Genomic DNA, 20127 nt, shown 5'->3' with positions numbered 1-20127 from the left:
GAGCTGCCCTGGCACTCAGTGTTTTGCCAAGTTTCCCGCTGGAAACCAAATCGCTCCTGTCCCGAGGGCATCCGCGTCGCTGCCCGGGCAGGGGGCGAGGGCACGGCCCTCGAGGGCCAGCACATGCTCTGCAGGCGTCGCTAATTAATTCACGGGTAACCAATTAATTGAGCCAGTACAACATCAGCATCCTAATCAGCTGAGGTTCATTATCACTTTTATAGCCCTGAACGCAGAGCGCTGTCAAACCAGTCTCGTTAACGGTTCGGTTTAGGGGAACTCGGATGTGTCCGGGGATTCAAAACAGCCCCCTTGGGGCTCCTGGACACCCACTGGACTGACCCGCGCCCGGCACATTTGACCTCGGGCGGATGAAGTTTCTCGGGTTATTTGTCGCGCTCTCACAAACACAGGTCTGGGTAGCCCGAGGCAGACGCGCTGTATCGCCTCCCGCCCCGCTCCCCTCACGGCGCCTCGCAGCCGCCATGATGGAACCCCCAACCCTCTGACACCTCGCCGCCGCCGTGCTCCTCATTGGACAGCGGCGCTGTCAATCAAGCGATGGGGGGGTGGGGTCACACGGGGCGGGGCCGCACGCCATAGGCTGTGCGGAGAGGCCCCGCCCCCGCGGTCGCCTGGCAACGGGAGGCGCTGGCGGCGGGTGGGATCGGGATCGGGATGGGGATGGAGGTCTCGATTGCGGTCGGGATCGGGATGGGGCCTGAGTGCATCCCCCAGTAACGGACCCCTGAGACACCCCCTCCACCCAGGGATGCCCCAGGGCCGCTCGTCCCACAGCCCCCTCGGGTCCTTCCGGCCCGGGCCCCCCGAGCCACCCGCCCCTCACACGGAGGATCCTCCCTGCCGGGAATCACCCCCCGCCGACCGCGGACTGTCCCACAGCTGGGGGTGCCTGGGTCCCCCTGCTGCCCCAGACCCACACCCAGGGGACCCTTCGCTCCCCGTCAGCCTCCCACACTCGGCTGCCCCTGTCCCCTCCTCTTGGCCCTGTTCCCTTCAGATCCCCTCTCCCACCCTCTGGCAGTGCCAGGCCTGAAGGGCAGAGGTTTCCCACTGGGAACCTGCCCGCTCTGCCAAGGTGGGCACAGGGCCCTACAAGAGCTGTATTCTGTGCTGCTGCAGCTCAGCTACTCCTCAGAAGCAGCTGGGAGCTTTCCTCCCACCACTCTTCAAGGCCAGGAAATTATTGTTAAGGGAATATTATTCCCTTACCATGGGCATTCAGCAGCCTCTCTGGGACAGAGACCACCTCTGACCCATGACTGCATGTCCTCACCCTGTGCCCACACCCAGGGAGAACTCCGATGTCATCTGAAACTCCCACATTTTCCTACATCACCTTGTTTCCCTAATACTGTCACCATGGTTTTCTCTTAGGGAGAACATCCAAGAAGGAAGATCTAAGTGACAACGGCAGCACAGAGACCTTGATGTTCTTTGAGAGTCTCGCCTTGTGTGAGAGCTGTGTCCCTTCCAGACTTCAAACCACTCAGCCCAGAGGTTGAATCCATGGCAACGGGGGATCCAGCTGCATTCCAAGCATCACTGTGAAGCAAGGAACCTTGGAGAAGGACATGGCAACTCCGGAGAAGGCAGCGACCCCCGTAGGTGCCATGAGGGTGTTGGAGCCACGTCAGCTAAAGCCTGACAGCACAGAGACAGAAAGAATCCTGACTGTCTTGGATGAGACCATTACCAAGCTGGAGATGACCAGGTTGATCCCACGGATCACTGGCTCCCTGGAGAGGTTTGCCAGGATGCTGGGACCTGAGATCACAGCCAGCCTGTTGAAGCACCAAAAGCTTTCAAATGAAATGCAGCACCTGCTCGCCAGCCCTGGAGCAGAGGAGACCCTGAGAGCCGGGGAGCAACGCCTGAAATGTTCTCTTAGACACATCCTGAGGCTCTTCCTGGCCAACCCTTTGCTTTGCCAGGGCCTGAAGTATCAAGTCCAGGTGAAAGCATCACCAGCTGATGTGTTCATCAAAGCCTTTGCAGAGTTCAGGGATTTCATGCTGGAGAAGCTCCTGACCAGTCCTGCCGAAGAGCGAGAGAAGATCCGGTTCGTGGAAGAAATGTCCCTCAAGGCTGAGCAAAACACGGAAGCGATCGCAGCTCTACAGGCAGAGCTGGCAGCAGCAATCCAGACTCGAAAGGAGGAGGTATGATCTTGTGGGAATGTTTTCCCACGAAGTGTTACTGGAACAAAACTTTGGTAACTAAAAACCAACCCATTTATTGCACTTTTGAAAGAGCAAGTTCCAGAAATCATTTCTAAACCAGATCCTAAACTTAACGATACTATTTTTATTGTAAAATAGAATGAGGATGCTTATTGTGCACTTGATTTTTTTTTAATAACTTGAATTTGGCATGTTTTGAAACTGTTCTCACCAGCCAGCTTGAACGAGACAAGTCCCTGAGTTCCAGAGGAGCTGCAGGACAGACACAAATTGCTGTGGTGGTGTCCTGGCGGGGTGACAGTGCCAGCTGCTTCATTCCATGCTGATGAAACAATGAAAAGTCATTCCAGGGAGAGATTGCTCTGATTAAAATCCATTTTTAATGTCTGCTCTGTCTTCACTCTTGCTTAAAACCAACATTTCTGTGACTCCCGACTCTAATAGCTGCCTTGGAGCATTTGTGATTAATCAGTGATTATATGAATTACATCAATTTTTAATTTTATCTGCAGCTGAGGTGCAGATAAACGACTGGGCACTTCCCAGGCGCTTTCCAAGCCTGTGGCCTGTGCCAAGCATCCAAGCCCTGAGCTCCTGACAACAATCCTTTGTTTTCTACGTGTGCTCCTCATTCTTCTCCCTGCAGGAGGGGTCAGCGAGGGAGGTTTTGTCCTGTGCTCGCTGCGCTGGATGGTGCTGGCAGAGCCAAGAGCCTGCTTTCCCCATTCCCTCTGCTCCTTGGAGATCTGGGCATTGGCACACTTGGGATTTTTATGTGCAATTTGGCAGCTTGACCAGGGCATTGAGGATAAATCTGTGTCACTGATCCCAGCTGAGGATTTCCCCAGACAGTCACTCGGAGCCTGATCCAGCTCTCAAGGGAGACACAGGGCTCGCTCCAGGGAATCTGGTTTTGGCTGTTCCTCAGGTGGCAGTGCCAGTGGGCTTGTGGTGGTTTGTTCACTCTCTATCTTTACTAACAGAGTCCCAGAGGAGCAAGGAAGGAGGTTTCCAAAGCTCCTGTGTAAATCTAACTCTTCCCTCAGCCAGCAGTGGCAGGTCCTTGGTGTTACCTGAGCGGGCACCCGAGGGTCTCTTCTTGGATCTCCTCCACCTTTGTGAGGGTGACATCTTGGATCTCCTCTATCTTTGCCAGGTCTTTTTTCTCCTGCCCACCTTATGCCTCACTGGCATTTCCTGATGATATTCCTCTTGTTTTCTGGCTCTAGATGGACAGGAAGGACAAAATGATTGAAGACCTCAAAACCACCATGGAAGATCTGGCCAAAGACCGCAAGGCTGAGATCCAGCAGATGAAGAAGGAAGGGGAAAAACAGCAGGAAGAGGAGGTGAAAGCCGCCCAGGGCAGGTGTGCCAGGCTGCAAGAGGACGTGCAGCGCCTGCAAGTGCAGTTCAGTGCCCTGGTACAGGAGCATCGAGCCTCGGAGCTGCTTCTCAGGAAGGTAAAGGGGAGCAGAGCTCCGGGACAGGAGATTGAAGCCTGTTTGCAGAGCTGTCAGCTCTGCCTGCTGTCTGCTGCAAGGGATTCCTTGCTCCCTGCTCGTTCCTGGCAGGATGCACATGGTGTTTGTCAGAGTACACCCGCTCTGTCCTCACGCTCTGCTGATTCCAGTGGAAAGCAGCCCTGCAGCGACAGCAGGGACAGAGCCTGTCACAGGTCCTGCTCCTGCCTCGGCTCTGGGAGCACCTTCCCCCGGAGCTGTGACAGGGCATGGCAGAGGCTGTGGGTGGGCAGAGTGCAGGGCAGCCAGGCCGGAGCAGGACAAGTGAGGGATGATGGAGAAACAAGGGATCTGGTGTAGGGTGAGCAAAGCAAACACAATATTGGCTTGATGGAAAGCATCTTTTAGAGATGATTTAGTATTCAAGGTGGAACGTGGCTGATGTTGAGCAGTTCCTGGTCTGCCTGGCATGTTGCTGAAGAGACAAGCCAAGGACTTGGGTTGGATTGAATAAGGGTAAATGTGATTTCACAGAATCATCCCAGAATGTTTTGGGTGGGAAGGGACCTTAAAGCCATTCAATTCCATCCCCTGCCACAGGCAGGGACACCTTCCACCAGCCCAGGTTGCTCCAAGCCCCCTCCAACCTGGCCCTGGACACATTCAGAGATCCAGGGGCAGCCACAGCTTCTCTGGGCAACCTGTGCCAGGGCCTCCTCAGCCTCACAGGAAAGAATTTCTTCCCAATATCCCATCTATCCCTGCCCTCTGGCAGTGGGAAGCCATTCCCTGTGTCCTGTCACTCCATGCCTTGTCCCCAGTCCCTCTCCAGCTCTCCTGGAGCCCCTTTAGGCCCTGCAAGGGGCTCTCAGGTCTCCCTGGAGCCTTCTCTTCTCCAGGTGAACCCCCCCAGCTGTCCCAGCCTGGCTCCAGAGCAGAGGGGCTCCAGCCCTGGGAGCATCTCCGTGGCCTCCTCTGGCCTCTCTCCAGCAGCTCCACGTGCTCCCTGTGCTGTTCCCCAGGGCTGGGGCAGCTCTGCAGGGGGGTCTCAGCTGAGGGGGTAGAGGGGCAGAATCCCCCCTGCCCTGCTGCCCACGCTGGGGGATCAGCCCAGGGCATGGGAGGTTCTGGGTGCCAGCACAAACAGACGGGCATGTCCAGCCCCCAAAACAGCAGCACCTCAAAGGCCTTCACCCCCCAGTGCTGAGCAGATACAGGAGGAGGAAACAGGAGTACAAGGTAGGCTCAGGCCTCTGAAGCAACAGCTCTTCCCTGAGGAGAACACTCTGGTGACACAGAATCTAGAACTGGAAAAAGTTTCCCTCCTCATTTTGCTCCTCCTGGATATTCCCTCAAACCATCACAGCCCCCCACGGGCAGGACAGCCCACACTGGTGATGGGGTATCCCTCACTCTGGCTTTGGGTGATGCTGTGTGACATGGCAATAGGGCTGGGCACTAACAAAGCACCAAACCCAAGTTAGAACCACAGTACAACCCCCAAAATCTACCCATTTACACGTCCTTGGGCAGTGTCAGGCAGTCCCTGAGGCTGCAGAGCACAGCAGGGCTCGATGAGGAGTGCTCAGCTCATTCCAGCACTCAGGAAGAAGCATTTATTGACCACAGAGGCCTCCTTTCCTCAGCAAGTACAAGTTGTACTCGTGTACAAGTACAAGGTTGTACTTGTGGTCTAATTAGCTGAGGTGTGACCTCGTGATGGCCTGGGAGCCCTTGGGGCTTCCTGGGGCAGTGTCACGTAGGAAATCATGTGGCACCTGAGAGGGACCAGGAATGATTCCACAGAGCACAAATACAGCAGCTGGGGATAAACTGCCCATAACTGCTTGTACAGCAGTATAGCCACTGCTAAACTGTTCTACAGCCAGAAATATCTCTTCTTTTAAAAGAGCATCTTCTGAGTACTTTCTGTCCCGTGTTAATGCTTTGCAGTTCTTTATTGCTTCTATTTTAGGGTGGTTTCCCCAGTTTGTCGATGACTTACCACATTCCATAGGACACATTCATTTCCTCCTGCAGAAAGCACCTTTCAGGTGCTGTTCAAGGCCCCAGCTCCATGCTGTAAACCAAATAAAGCCCTCTGGGCCTCAGGGAATGTCCCAGGAGAATCCTCAAACCAGGGCACATGTGTCAGCTGAGGGAAGGTCATCCCAAGGAGGAGGTGTTATACACAGATGTAATGATGCTGGGGCTCAAAGCTTCCCTCCTTTCTCACTCAGGATCCTTCTCACTCAGGCCCCAGGTGCCTGCAGGGATCTGATCTTGTTTTGTGTTTCAGAGGAAGTGCAGAGCGGAGGTGGAAATTGAGAACTGGATCCAGAAATACGACACAGACATGGCAGAAAAACAGGTATTGGCTCTAAACTGCTTTGCTCTGCCATGAGGGAATTTGCTCAGGTAGATTCCTGTCCAAATGGACATGTGGTTCTTACCCAGGAGGCCATGGAAGTGACAGACAGATCTCCATCCAGATGAACTGTAGGAAAGGGATCTTTGTCCTGCTTGTGTGTCCAGGAGTTCTCTGCTCCTTTGGTTTTAGGAAAAGCTACATCCACTGCTAATCCCACAGTATTTGGGGGCCTATGGCTCACCACGTTCTGTCAGGCACGTCCACCACGTGTCAGGGAGCAGGTTTTTCAGGTTTGCTCCAATCTCAATCCTCATGGCTCTGTCTGGTGCCCAAATCCTGCTCCTGTTCCTGCTGGATCCTTTAGAGATGTGCTGGGTGCTAAGGAACCCAACAGCCTGCACCCAGCTGAGCCATAACAGCCTGAGGGTCACATGAGCACTCCCAAACCTCACCTCTGGGAAGGCCCTGGTGGCTTCCCTGTTCTTGCACTATTTATGGGACTGGATAAAAGCTGCTGGACTCAAAAATGCAGGGAGGGGCCTGAAAGCTGCTGCTAATTGTAAGGAATGATTCCCCCAGTCAGGTGTTTCATAACGAGATTAATTTGGCTTCCTGTCTGTGGGGAGGCAGGAGCAGGTTTGGGGTAGAATTTGTCAAGGCAGACCCCACCCCCCCCACACTGTTCTCCAAATATTTCATTGTGGGAGGATTCTTCAGAGGAACATGAAGATACTGGGACCCTGCATCTCATGAAATTCCTTGGGTACTGGGCACATGCCTTCTTTTTGAATCCCTTTGGAAAAGCTCAGCTCAGCTCCCCATCGTGGTCCTGCATGGGTTTGGGATGGGTTTCAGGACCCTTGGGGGTGTACAGGGAGGAGCTGAACCGCTGTGCCTGCCAGGCCACGTTCGAGAAGATTCACGCTGTCTACACCGAGGAGAAGGCCCAGCTGGCCCAGCTGATGGAGAAACACGCTCTGCTGCTCCAGGAGTATTCCCAGATCGAGGAGGAGCGCAAGATGCTGAAGCAGAAGGAGGAGGAGGAATTGCAGGAGCAGGCCAGGAGGAACCGTGCTGCCACCCGCATCCAGGCCACCTGGAGAGGTTACGTGGTGCGGGCCTTCTTCAAGGCAAAGCTGAAGAAGGCCAAGGCCAAGGGCAAGGGGGGCAAGAAATAAAGCCCCAAATCCCTTCTCTGCCCCAGCAAAGCTGCTGGGTCTGACCTCTTCCAGATAAAAGCATTAAATTGTTAAGTTTGGAAAAGAGATTTAACATGATTAAGTCCAACCACCAACCCAGCAGCACCGTGTTCACCACTAAAATATGTCCTCAAGTGCCACATCCCCATGTTTGTTTGAACACTTCCAGGGATGGTGACTCCATCACTTCCCTTGGCAGGCTGTTCCAGAGCTTTAGAGGTCTTTCCATGATAAAAGGTTTCCCAATATTTAATGTAAACCTCCCCTGGCACAACTTGTGGCTAATTCCCCTCATTCTGTCAAGACCTGGGTGTGTGGATTTGGGAGCCCGTGTCCCTTCCCACAGGAGGAAGCTGCAGGAGTGTGGTTATCAGTGTGAGGAGTGACATGAGTCCTCCCTGGGCATCAGTTTTGGAGTCTGCAGTTTTCAGGAGGGTGGAATGTGGCACAGCCCAGCTCGATCCCTGTTCCCAATCCTGGAAGCCACTCCCAAAGCTAACTGCAAACTGGGAGCAAACAGCCTTTTGGATCCAGCCTCCCAGTGACATTTCTTTACCCGTGGCCCTTCCTGGCAGCCTCCCTCCCAGGAGAGGGCAGTGGCACTGGCTGGAAAGCCCAAATAACCTTCAGGATCAGGTGAGGCCACTCTCTCCTCTGACACGGCCAAGGGACATGTGTTCCTTTCCTGGCAGCCACAAGAGATGCTGTGATCTGGGAGACTCGGAGATGTTTGGACCGATGTGGGCAGTTTGGGGTGTAGTTACATCTCTCCAGGGAATCTTTGGTTCCAAACACCAACAGCCTGAGAGTTTCTGGGAAAAGATTGTTCAGCCTGGAGAAGAGAAGGCTCCAGGGAGACCTTGGAGCCCCTTCCAGTGCCTAAAGGTGCTCCATGAGAGCTGGAGAGGCACTTGGCACAAGGGCCAGATCCCGAGGCTTGGAGTGCTGTGCCCTCACCGGAGATTTTGCACGGATGGGGGAGCCCCCTCACCCCACAGGGGCTGTGTGTGCAGGTGATGGGTGAGAATAATGGGATCAGTGGGATCAGGGTGGATTAGGGAGATCAGGGAAAGGTGATCACCGGGCTGGGAGGGCGGGAAGCGAAGGGCAGAGGATAGAAGAGGAAAGAGGGAAGGGAAGAAGGAAGAGGGAAAGGAAGAGAGAAGGGAAGAGAAGAGGGAAAGGAAGAGGGAAGGGAAGAGGGAAAGGAAGAGAGAAGGGAAGAGGGAAAGTAAGAGGAAAAGTGAAGGGAAAAGGGAAAGGAAGACAAAAGGGAAGGGAAGAAGGAAGGGAAGAGGGAAGGGAAAGGAAGAGGGAAAGGCCCTGAGCAGATGCGGACACCTGGCGGGGGCAGCACCTGCCACTGACCTTATGGTGCCCTGTGCCCATGGAAGGGGGGGAAGGAAGCAGCTGAGCGGGACAGCGGGAAAAATTTTATGGGAACTATTTTAAAAAAAAAAATATCACAATTCTCTTTTTTTTTTAATATCTTTCTCCCCCGGCACGAAATGGCGGCGGGGGGTCAAAATGGCGGGGGGGGCTGAGGGGCCGTTCCCGCCCCGCGACCACGGCGGGGTTGGGGGAGCGGGAGGGCCGGGGCCGGCGGGGCGGCGTTCGCCGCCCCCGCCGGCCCCGGCCCCCTCCCGCTCCCCCCCTCTCCGCGGTCACGAGGCGGCGGCGGCGCCGCCCCCGGTCGGCGCGGACGGGCCGGGGCGGCCCCTTGAGCGGCGGAGCCTCGGCCGGGCCCCGCGGGGTCTATGGGGAAGGCGGCCGCGCTCTGCGCCGGCGGCACCCGCGGGCTGGTCTCGCTCCTCAGCGCCGTGCCCTGCCTGGCGTGCCACGAGCTGCCGGCCATGAGCAGCGAGCCGGGCGGCCGCGGTGGTGGTGGCGGCGGTGGCGGTGGAGGAGGAGGTGGAGGGGGTCCGGCGGGGGGTCCGCCAGCCGCCCCCCCGGGCTCCGACACCTACAAGGGTTGGCTCTTCAAGTGGACGAACTACCTGAAGGGCTACCAGCGCCGCTGGTTCGTGCTCAGCAACGGGCTGCTCAGCTACTACAGGTACCGGGGCGAGGGCAGGGGCCGCGGGGGCTGCACGGCCAGAATCGCTGCGTGTTGCTCAGGTCGGGCTTTTTTTCCCCCAGTGCCAAGGCCAAAGTCGGGCTTTGGTCTTCCAGAGCCGTGGTACAGTGCGGATCCCCGCGGGTCTCCCATCCATCCATCCATCCGTCCATCCCTTCCCTCCTCCTGCGGCAACTCCAGCTGCTGGAACTGCCCGGACAGCGCAAAGCTCCCAGCGAAACAACCCGAAACCATTGTCCCTGTGCTGTGCAACCTGCTCCTGCTGCTGATTCCCTGCCAGGCAGGATGCCAGAGCCTGGGAATCCTTGCCCCGGCCGTGCCTGTGGCTGCGAGCGCTGCGGCGGCCGGGGAAGGATGGGCTGTCGTGCCCGGGATGGGCTGTCGTGCCCGGGAAGGCATCCCGGGCTCAGGCTGCGTTCCTGGGGGAAGGAGGGAAGCTCCAGCACTCGGCAGAGATTCCAGCCTGGCTCTCTGTGCTGTCAGACGGGCTGTGGGCTCAGTGAGGAGCGTGTCAGACACCCCGAGGCTGCGAGCTGGGATCCAAAGTGATGTCATCCCTGGAGGTTCTCTTGTGCTTTGTGTCTCAGCTCAGTGCTGAAAACACAAACGTGGACGTTGGTGTTTTTATCCTTTAGGAAGGCGTCCCTGCCCGTGGCAGGGGGTGGAACGAGGTGAGGTTTAAGGTCCCTTCCAACCCAAACCACTCTGTGGATCGTGTTTATTCTTGTCACTTGGAACACAAATGCTCTGTCACCTTCAGTACTGTGGAGCAGATGTTGGCTGTACTTCAGGACACGGAAGCAATCCCAGATATTGAAGAGGGTTGAGCTTTATAAAATAATTAGTCTTTAAAGTGCCAAACACTCTGAGAGAGGAATTCTCTGTAAAGGCTATGCCAGAGCCGTTTTTCCTCCCGACACAAAGTTCATCAGCTGATTTCCTCTCTGCTCCAGCTGCTGACATGTAGCCTGAAGCTGGTCCCAGAGCTTCAGCTCCCTGTCAGGTGTGGCTATAAACTCCTCCAGCTCTAAGAGACATCTGGAACCTGTGTCCCGGGGTCAGACCATGGCAGGTAACAGGGCAGAAGGTCAATGATTTGTTTATCTACTTGGAATTGTTTTAACCCCCCCAAGAACTTAAGCCAAACAAAAACAGCCCCACAAGAATGAAGTTACCTCTCAGTAATTCAGCTAATTTGCTTGTAATCCTTTCTGGAATGTTTTAACTCTGCCCCAGATCCGCCCCCCAGAGCTGTGTGGCTCCAAAAGGCTGCTGGAGTTAATGCTCCACTTATAACCATGTCAGAATATTATTTTTCTGTTTTGATGCCAAGTCTGTCATGAGCAAACAAGTGTTTTTTCTTCAACAGAATTACTTTAGATGGGAACAACCAGGTTTATTTATAAGACAATTTGATCTGTTTTAGGCTGAAACAACAAACAGAAACACCCAAGTAAATTATTCTGAGCAGCATGTGAAGGAGTTGAAAGTTTGTGGAGCTTTCAGGCAGGGCAGACCTGCAGCAGCTGCTCCAGGGATGCTGGAGGGTTTTGTGCTTCTTTTCATTGCTGGGCTTGATGACAACTGAATTAATTTGGTTGTGAGTCAGGAGTACAAAAATACAGTGCAGAACACGTGGTAAAATCTTTCTTAAATGGAGAAAAGCCTCCATGATACTCTTCAAACCCAGCGCTCTGGAACAGTGGCTGTGTCAGCTGGAATTGCTCATCTCAGAGCGCTCCTGGGAGACAGTCTGGGGTAAAAACTGGCAGTTTTGTTCTGATATAACTTCCAGGTCACTGACAGGACTGAGGCAGCTTCAGGTATCAGGCTATGTGTTTTCACTGACCTTCCCTGTGAGCAGACAGCCCAGGCAGGACAGGGACTGCTGCCTGTTTCACTGATACAGAGGATATGTCTGTATTTATATATATTATGTAAAGGTTTCTGGCATTCTGTGAGCCACAGGTCTTGCTTTCTCCTGGCTCTGTGTCCTTTGCAGCTCGGCAGGTCCATGCCAGACGTGTCCTTTTCTGCCCTTGCAGGTGAACTGCTGCACTCTCCTTGTCTTGTCACCTTTGTAGCTGGAGTTTGGCTGCACAGTCCACCTGATTTAGCTGTTGGCTGCTCAGGAGTAGCCTCATAGAAACTTCACTTTGCTTATGCTCTGAAATCATCCAGACTGAGGCAGTTGCCTCCTTGTGTGGATTGATTTTGTTCCAAATTGGAGCTTTGTGTTCCATTTGGATTTCCTGCCGTTCGCTCTTTAGCTTTAAACCCCAGCCTGTCACGTTGCCCGGTGGTGATTCCTGGTAGGACTTCTGTTTGTAGAGCTGAGCTCTTGAAATCCTGTGTGTTCCCTTGGGATCTGGTCGTGCCTGTGTGTGGGTGGGCTCCGTGCCATCCTTTGGGAGCTGCTCTGTTGGGTTTGCTCCAGCAGCCAGGTGTGATGCCTCTTTGCTGCCCCATTGGTTTCATGGGGACAGTTTGCTGAATTAAAGCTTCTCTTTTCCCTCAGTGGAGTATTTAAAGCCTCCTGTATCTTTGCTATGTCGATGAAAACATCAGGTCTTGCTGCCAGCGAAGCTTCACGTTCTTTTGCTTTGTATTCCCTATTCTGAACCTGTGGAAAATAACAACTGAGGAGTTCTTGCAGATTTCTGTGCAGAACCCTCCTCTGGAGTGAGGTGTGTGGATTTAGAAAGCTCCTAGATAGTTGGACCTTTTTAATTGCCCCTGATGGCCCCTCTTAGGTTGGTTTTTGCCCAAGTTTTCTGGCTGATTTGGAAATCAGGAGTGATGCTGGTGTGGGAGGGCAGTTTGGGGATGGCACAACTCGTCTGCTTGACTTGCTAATGATCCAAACTCCCTCTCTGAACTCCTCTGCCGCTCAGATTTATCATTATCTATAATTAGCGGCTCTGTATGGGAGAATCTAATCACCTTGAACAGATAAGTGTTTTCAAGGAGATTAGAGAGGATCTTCAGGTGAGAATTAACTCACCAAGGATTGGCTCATGTGCTCATCGATGGGATGAGTGTCTGTTCTCCCAGCACTTTCTCACCTTTCAGGGGCTCAGGTTTCGTGTTGGCCCCTCAGTGGGTTGCTCTGCAGGTTACCTGTGGGTTGGGTGTCTGAAGAGCCCCCAGCAGTGCTTTTTGTGGGCACAGGATGTAACAATAAAAGCAGTGACAAAGGGAGAGGGGAAAGCCATGTCGTGCTGTGTGATGTGGCCATTGTTGTGAAGTGAAAGGCTTCTCCACCGAGCAGCATTAACTCCCCTCGTGGCTCTGCTCTTAGAGCAGTGCTGGGTGCCTGGGGCGGTTCAGCTGTCTTGTCTGGGTTATCCTGCAGCTCATTTCCCTGGAAAAGCTGTTTGCCAGAGCAGCACTCTTCACCGGCTCTGTTTATCCAGCAGTTAACTCTTGGCTGGCATTGTAACGGCTTGAGCACAACCCAGAGGGGTTTTTCTTGCTTCTTGTGCTGAGACTCCACTGAAAGCCGAGGTGAGGAGTTCAGCTTGAAAACTGCTGCTGATAGAAGAGACGTGGAGGGAATTGGGTCTTCCAGAAGGGACCTTGGAACCTCTGATCCAGAGCATGTACCATGTGGGGCCTCCCAGTGAGGTTGCTCAGGACCTTGAGCTGCTGAGGTTTGGATGTCACAGAATCACAGAGTCATTTAGGCTGGCAAACCTCTCTGAGATCAGTGAGTCTGACCAGCACTGCCCAGGCCACCACTAACCCATGTCCCCAAGTGGCACATGCACACAGCTTTTAAATCCCTCCAGGGAAGATTTCTCCACCTCTGGCATGGGCAACTGTGCCAGGGCTGGATAACCCTTTCTATTAAGAAATTTTCCAGTACCCAGCCTGACCCTCCCCTGGCACAGCTGGAGGCCGTTCCCTCTCCTCCTGTCCCTTGTTCCCTGGGAGCAGAGCCCAACCCATCCTGGGTCCCCCTCCTGTCAGGGAGTTGCAGAGCCAGAAGGTCCCCCCTGAGCCTCCTTTTCTCCAGGCTGAGCCCCCCCCGCTCCCTCAGCTGCTCCTGCTGCTCCAGCCCCTGAAATCTTCAAGGTACAAGATTGCAGAGCCTCTCCATGCCCCTCTTCCAGTGTTGGACCACCCTTGGGGGAGAAATGTGTCCTTACATTTAGCTTGTACACAATAAAATGAGGCAATACAGTCTCCTAGAATGATTTCTGTAACACCTCCTCCCTCTGCAGACAAGTCCTGGAGTGTTTGTCACCCTTGGGTGCTGGAGCATGCAGGTTTCCAGGAGAGCCCTGGAGCTCCTGGTGACTTTGAGCTACTTGTTTTTAAACAGTGATTAATAATTGGTGTTCCCAGTCATCTTGTTTTCCCATGGCACTTGCTGCATCCATATGGTGCTTTGCTGTTGCTCCTTGTTCATTATTTGCCCGTGCTGGAGGCAGCTCCTCCCTGTGCTGTGTCCCTGGGGACAGGGTGCTGGCACAGCTCTGTGGGGACATGGCATGTCCACGTGGCATTCAGGGGGTGCTGTGGGGCGAGGGCAGCGATGCTCTTTGGGCTGCTGCTTCCAACCTGGATTGCTCTGCTCCCAGGATGGTGCTGTGGAGGGGGTCGGGATCACTTGACTCCAAACAGCAGCTACTGCTGACGCTGCAGGAGAGTGTCAGACATGGATTTTGTCCTTAAGGATGTTTCTGTCATGGCCTGGTTGCTGGTGCTGTGTGAGGGGTTTTACAGCTGCTGCCTGGTTCTGTTTGCTGGCTGCAAACTGCAGCCAGAGCTCTGAACTCTGTTGATGCTTTATTTCTACACATATCATCTTAAATCAAGTATAGTTGATTGATGTCTTCGCTTGACCCATCCCTGGAAGTGTCCAAGGCCAGGTTGGACAGGGCTTGGAGCAGCCTGGGCTAGTGGAAGGTGTCCCTGCCCATGGCAGGGGGTGGAATGAGATGAGCTTTAAGAGTCCCTTTCTGTGACTCTGTACTGGCCCAAATGCTTCATTTGATGAAATCGTAGCAGAAATAACTGGCTTGTCTTGTGCAGAACTAAACTTTGAGAGGGGCAGAGCACTCTGGATTCCTGTGGACCAGCAGCAGCCTGTGTTGCTGTCCCAAGGTCAGTCGTGTGGGGAACTCTCAGGTAGCATTGCTCACACTGCAGTTTTCCCTCCTGGAGCAGTTTGCAGGCATGAAGTGAGTTCATGGGCTCAGCTGCTCAGGTCATCACCAGGGGGAGGTACCTGGCCCCCATTTCTGGTATCAGTTACCTCAGCTTCCATTGCTGGAGCACACGTGGGTGTAGGTGCATCTCTGCTGTCCCTGTGAAGGGCAGTGGGTCACTGCCCAGCCCTGTCACTCCCACGGGGTGCTGGAGCTGCCTCAGCTCTGCCTTTTTCAGCTCTGCCTTTGGAGTGGGCTGGCTCCTGCTCTGGGACATCCAGGGCCATGCTGACCTTTAGGAGCAGAGGTTGGAGTGGCTCCTGCTCTGGGACATCCAGTGCTGTGCTGACCTTTAGGAGCAGAGGTTGGAGTGGGGTGTTTGTGCTTCAGGATATCCAAGGCTGTGCTCAGCCCTGGATAACTCTCTCCAGCCCTCGGTCCGAGTGCTACCGGCAGTGCTGCTGGCTGCTCCAGGATCTCTCTTTGGCTCCAGAGGTGACTGGCATCACCTGCCTCTTGCCTGTAGCTGCTCTCCCTGTCTTTTTCCAGGGAAATATGTATTCAGCTCCAACCTGACTCGCTCCAGTTACAGGTTTAAGTTGGTTTTTGCACGGCCTGTCATCCTCTGTGCCCACAGTGAGTCACTGGGGAAGGAGCTGATCTTTCTTGTCAGGAGTAATGTGAGGAACCTGCTGTGCTTTCCCCTGTAGTATCCCTTGTATCCTGCTTGATTTCCTCCCAGTCGGTGCAAAAAAGCTCTGTAACTCACCTGTGAACAACATGGACACTCCTTACCTGTAGGTTGATTGATGCTGCAGGGGGTCAGACTGTTGAGCTTCTCTGTATTGTTTTGTGCTTGTGTATCAATTGTTGTAGCTGGGTAACTCACCCTGGTAATTTTAGGTAACTGAAGTGTTATCAGTGATATCAGAGCTCTTTTCTCCCTGTAGGTCTGTTCAGATGTGGTGCTGATGGCCCACATCTCACCCTGAAATGTGAGTTGTCAGGAGAGCAGGCAGCATCCTGGAGATTCATCCCTAAATAGGATAGTGCTTCCAAACCTGAGCTAACTGGAGGTGTTAAATATCCCTTCAGACCCTCATTATGCCGTTCAATTATCATAATCATTCCTACAGCACGTTGGCAGGGATCTTTCCTACTCTTTACATCAGCCTTTGTTTGGTTTCGCTCAAAAAGCTCGTTTAATAATTAATGGCATAATATTCCCGTGTGTGCCGGCTGCGGGCTGGGCGGGCAGAGCTGGAGGAGGAGAACAGAGCTGGCTGTGCCGTGGTGCTGGGGCAGTGATTGCTGACTCACAGGGCCAGCGCTGAGCCCTCGGGCTGCCAACGGATCAACGGCGGAATTAAACATGCAGATGGGAAGCGTGGGACTGTGTGGCACTGACAGCACCGCGCTGAGAGCAGAACAAATCAGAACAAATCTCCTCCTTGGTCCCGTGCCAGGCACTCGGGATTCACTTCCCCGGGCTCCTGGCACTGCTGGTTTGTCCCTGGCTTGTGCTGTGACCTGGCCTGGCCTCCTGCTGTCCCCAGGTGGTGCTGCCCGATGTGTGACATGGCTGGGGGTCGGAGCCGCTCACAGGTTATGTTGTCCTGCAGCTCTGGGCGCTGACACGGGCACTGATGGAGCTGCTGCTGTGTCAGCACCACTGTGGCACAAACCCCGTGGCACAACCCCTGCTCACCTGTGTTTTCCCTGCATCCAGCTGCCCTTCCTTTCACACCCTGCTGGGCCAAACTGTGTTTCTATCCACTTTCCTGTTGTTTTTTTTTTTTTATCTTTATCTAACTTTTCAAGGCTATTTCTGTTTTGAATCACGACTGGATAGATGTATGTCCCTGCAGTGACTCAGGGGGAGGTCCTTCATTCCCTAAAAATAGTCTTAATTCTCCAAATCTTGTGGATGAGAGCACTGTCTGGGCACGCGTGGCTGGTTAAAGCAGCTTCTGCAATGCATGTGGGGGTAAATAGGGGGGGTGGGAGCCTGTGCCTTTCTCTTTTCCTGCTTTAACCCAAAGCAGTGATTCTTCAACTGTTATTAATAGGTAGAGCAGGTTTCTGCTAGGAACTTCATAAGAAACAGAGCGGGAGAATGTTGCCCTTGGGACCTGCTGGTTGTGTATTGCTGGTGTGTGTAAGATCCTCTCAGTTCGGGCTGGTTGGTTGGCACAGGCACCTGAACACCGTGGCTGGGTGGGCTCCTAAAGAACAGCAAACTCCTTCCCCTGGCACAGCCACAGATGGGACACAGGGGCTGGCAGTGGTGACCCGGATGGGAGCAAAGCTCCTTTGGGAGGTCACTTGGCCTCCTGGTGCTGGTGCTGCGTTCAGGTCCGTTGCTGTTTCCTCAGGGATGCTCCCAGTGCCTGGGGGCTGTGAGTGCCGCCGTGTTTGCAGCTATTCCGTGTTGGTGTTCCCAGCTGACTTGGTGCTTTGTGCCTGTCACTCACCCGAGCACAGAATTAGAGTATTTGTCACAGCAGCAAATATCCATGGCAACTAATTCCCCAGTTCTGGGAACCTTCATGATTTTTGAAGTTTCTCTTTTCCTGTGAAATGCACAGGGGTGGTTCCACAAACTTTTTTTTTCAGGTCTTCTGCAACTGTCAGGAGTGGTGGCTCTTCTTGGAAGCGTGTGAAAAATACACCGGTCCGAGTTCGGAAGATGGGGTGAGTTTGGGTGGATTTGGCTGCAGCGTGGTCATGGGTGACTGGGACATGCCTCTGCTTTCCAGGACTGTGCAGGAGTGGAGACCACAGGATTAAAGAAGCACCTTTTTGTCACAGAAATGTGGAGCTGCTGTGCAGCAGGTGGGGATGTCACCTGTGCCCTCAGCTCGTGAGGAGTCGATGTTGTGTCAGGGAAGGTTTAGGTTGGATCTCAGGAAAAAGTTCTTCCTTTTGGAACTGAACAGGCTCCCCAGGGCAGTGGGCACAGCACCAAGGCTGCCAGAGCTCCAGGAGGGTTTGGACAACGCTCTCAGGAACAGGGTGGGATTTTCGGGGTGTCTGTGCAGGGCCAGGAGTTGGACTGGATGATCCTGATGGGTCTCTTCCCAACTCAGGATATTCTGTGATTTCAAAGTTTCAGCCTTTGGTCTGAAGTTCTTTTTGCAGGCTCTGACCGGGAGCCCTCAGGTGGTGCTGTGTGCGCAGTGTGCCCAGCCCCATCCTGTATTTTTGGAAGAGTGAGGCCTCCCAGCTTTGCTGTTTCCAAGCATGCAAGCTGCTGTGCCTGATGCTGGATGCTGTTTATCCACTGTTTATCATTCCCGAGTTACCACTGAGGTGCTTCCCAGGAGAGCTTGTGGAGCAGAAGGCACTGCAGGTTTATAGGGTGTGGTGAGGTGAGACTGATCCCTGGCTCTGTTTTATCCCAGCAGTGTTTGCCATTCCTTGTCCGTTGGATCTCTGTGGTCTGTGTTGGGGAGAGGCTGCTGTGGGCTCCTTGGCTTTGCATCTCCCCTGGGATGGAATTTTTATAAACAGGAGGAAGAGAGTGCTCAAACCAAAAGCCATTTTGTGATGGTACAAAGGTGACAATCACCATAATACTGTGTAACTTGTGCTGATCACACACAGCACTATGAGCTCCCACGCAGAATTGGACTTCCATCATCTTACCATGAGCTTTGGGACTCCCTATGGAAGCTGGTGTGGTGTTTGTACTCCCAGTAGCCATTTCCTCTCAGGGATTGATTAGGAGTACCTATGACTTGATTGTTTTTTGGTAGATGTGATGAGATTCCACTCCATTAGTTGCAGTATTTGCTGGATAATGTCGTTATTAACGGGTGAGTGCCCTCCCGGCTGGGCTGTGGGTGATGCCAAGTGGAGCAGAGAGGTCACAAGTCTGCATTTCAGAGGGACCATGACAGGCTGGAGTAACAGGATGGTGGGAGCCCTGTGATGTTCAGCAGAGGCAAACACCAGCCCTGCCCTGGGGTTCCTGGCTTGAAGCAGCTTTGCAGAAGAGCCCTGGGGAAAAACGAGGTGACCAGGAGTCCCCAGAGGTCAGCGGTGGCTTTGGCTGCTCAGCTGAAGTGCAGTGTCAAGAGAAGGTCCTGTCCCCTCTGCTCAGCACTGGCTGGGCCGTGGGCCTGGTTTGGGGGTCCCAGGATGAGGCTGGAGGGGAGAAGGGATGTGGGTGTGCTCAGCCTGGAGCAGAGGAGGAGAGAGGAGACCCACGGCTCTGTGATGAGGATGGGAGAGGACAGAGCCTGGCTCTGCTCTCAGGAGGAGGCAGTGGGCTGGTACCAGCACGTGGGAAATCCTGCATGGACACGTGGAACCCTGTTTAATTGGGAGTGAGGGCTGAATACTTGGGGTCTGGAGGGAACTCTTGACTATTCCAGCTGTGGATACACAGGGTCCTGAGCAACCTGATTTGGATGCAGATGCTCAGAGCAGGAGGCTGGACCTGAGGCCTCCTGAGGTGCCTTCCAGACATGTTTCATGTACCATTCTGTGGTAATGTGGTTTCTGACAGTGAGTTTGCCTTCAGCTCCCTGGATGCTGATGGGGGTGAAGAAAAGCTGTGTCATGTCCGTGGCTTGTCCCGGAGCCCCGATGATTCCTGTGTCTGTTTCTAGACTCCCCAACTTCCACAACACCCTAAACTGAGGGAAAGATTTCTCCGTGACACTGGGACAGCCTGAGGATTGGCAAGCCAAACTTAGGATGGGATTAAGCTGTGCTTTGCTGCTCTATGGTGGTTTTATCTCTTGAAGCTTCTAATAAATTCAGTATTTTGCTGCAACGCTTGAGGAGGCAAAGACCCAGTTGGGTTTCTGATCCCTTTAGGAGTAGGATTGGCTTAGGAGCTGAAGGATAGGAATTTTCCTATTTTATTGCCTGTGCAGTCTCTGGAATATCCCAGCTGGGTGCTGCCCTGAAACTGTTTTCCCACAACCTGCATTTTTATGTAAGTAAACATGGAGTATGCACTGGCTGAAGCATCTGCCTCTTCCTCTCTGTTTCTTTCCTTTGCACCACAAGGAAAGCAATAAAGACTTCTAGTGGGAAAAACTATGGATTCAAGCTCCTTGGAAGTCTACTTTTAAATTTGGAAGTTGACTTGCAGAGGTCTAGAAATTAATCCTTTTGCCCTGTAACAAACCCATTTTCCCCTCCTTCCAGCCTGCAGACAATCCAGCCAGTAATTGTCACTTCTAAGTACCTGCAGAGGTTGCAGCTCCATGTCCCAGCACAGATAAGCACTGTAATTACTGGATTGGAATGAATTCTACTGCACATCTGCAGCCCTGAGCTCTCTTTGCAGCACAGGAGAGAAATCTCAGGCTGCCCATAGTTGATATTCTCCATTTTGGGGCCGTTACAGGTTAATTTATTGCCTACCATCCCCTGCTTCCAGCGTGAAGCACGTGCTGTGGGAACAGGACTGATTCCATCAGGATTTGTACACTTGAGTTCCAAGTGCACAATACCTGAAGAGCCTGAGTGGTTTTGAGAGTCAAATTCTGCTGGCAGTGGAGACTGAGAGTTTTAGGGAGAAATCCCTGTGGATGCTGCAGGGAGTCAGTGATGCATTTGCAGGAAGCGCCGGGATCGTCGCATGGCTGCTGTGCCTGGTGTCTCACAGGGTCAGGCTGGGCCTTGGAACAGCTGGAGGA

The 20127-nt window shown here is 53.6% G+C and overlaps 2 protein-coding genes across 5 annotated transcripts in view; both read left to right on the top strand.

Annotated features, from left to right (window-relative positions):
• The first annotated feature begins 703 nt into the window (after positions 1-703).
• Positions 704-7735, top strand: IQCD (IQ motif containing D). Of its 3 annotated transcripts, XM_050318301.1 has the most exons (5): positions 704-737; positions 1399-2183; positions 3434-3667; positions 5967-6038; positions 6941-7735. In XM_050318301.1, exons 2-5 carry the CDS (start codon positions 1596-1598, stop codon positions 7214-7216), a joined length of 1170 nt encoding a protein of 389 aa, XP_050174258.1. In that variant the 5' UTR covers positions 704-737; positions 1399-1595; the 3' UTR covers positions 7217-7735. The 3 variants fall into 3 exon arrangements, with proteins under 3 accessions (XP_050174258.1, XP_050174259.1, XP_050174257.1); XM_050318302.1 differs by lacking the exon at positions 704-737 and having other exon boundaries at positions 1081-2183; positions 7028-7735; XM_050318300.1 differs by lacking the exon at positions 704-737 and having other exon boundaries at positions 1081-2183.
• Positions 7736-8979: 1244 nt separating this feature from the next.
• The window catches only part of OSBP2 (oxysterol binding protein 2), a 102059-nt gene continuing 90911 nt past the window's right edge, over positions 8980-20127 (top strand). The window contains exons 1-2 of one of the 2 annotated variants that reach the window (XM_050318253.1): positions 8980-9293; positions 17087-17164. In XM_050318253.1, coding sequence (XP_050174210.1) covers positions 8995-9293; positions 17087-17164 — 377 coding nt within the window. In that variant the 5' untranslated portion in view covers positions 8980-8994. The remainder of the gene's footprint in view (positions 9294-17086; positions 17165-20127) is intronic. The other variant, XM_050318254.1, reaches the window with a different exon arrangement.

Source organism: Myiozetetes cayanensis, unplaced genomic scaffold, assembly GCF_022539395.1.
Source record: "Myiozetetes cayanensis isolate MyiCay16 unplaced genomic scaffold, myiCay2020 scf21, whole genome shotgun sequence".
NCBI classification, from domain to species: Eukaryota; Metazoa; Chordata; class Aves; order Passeriformes; family Tyrannidae; genus Myiozetetes; species Myiozetetes cayanensis.
The sequence above is the reverse complement of the archived record's forward strand: the minus strand, read 5'-3'. Positions and strand labels throughout refer to the sequence as shown.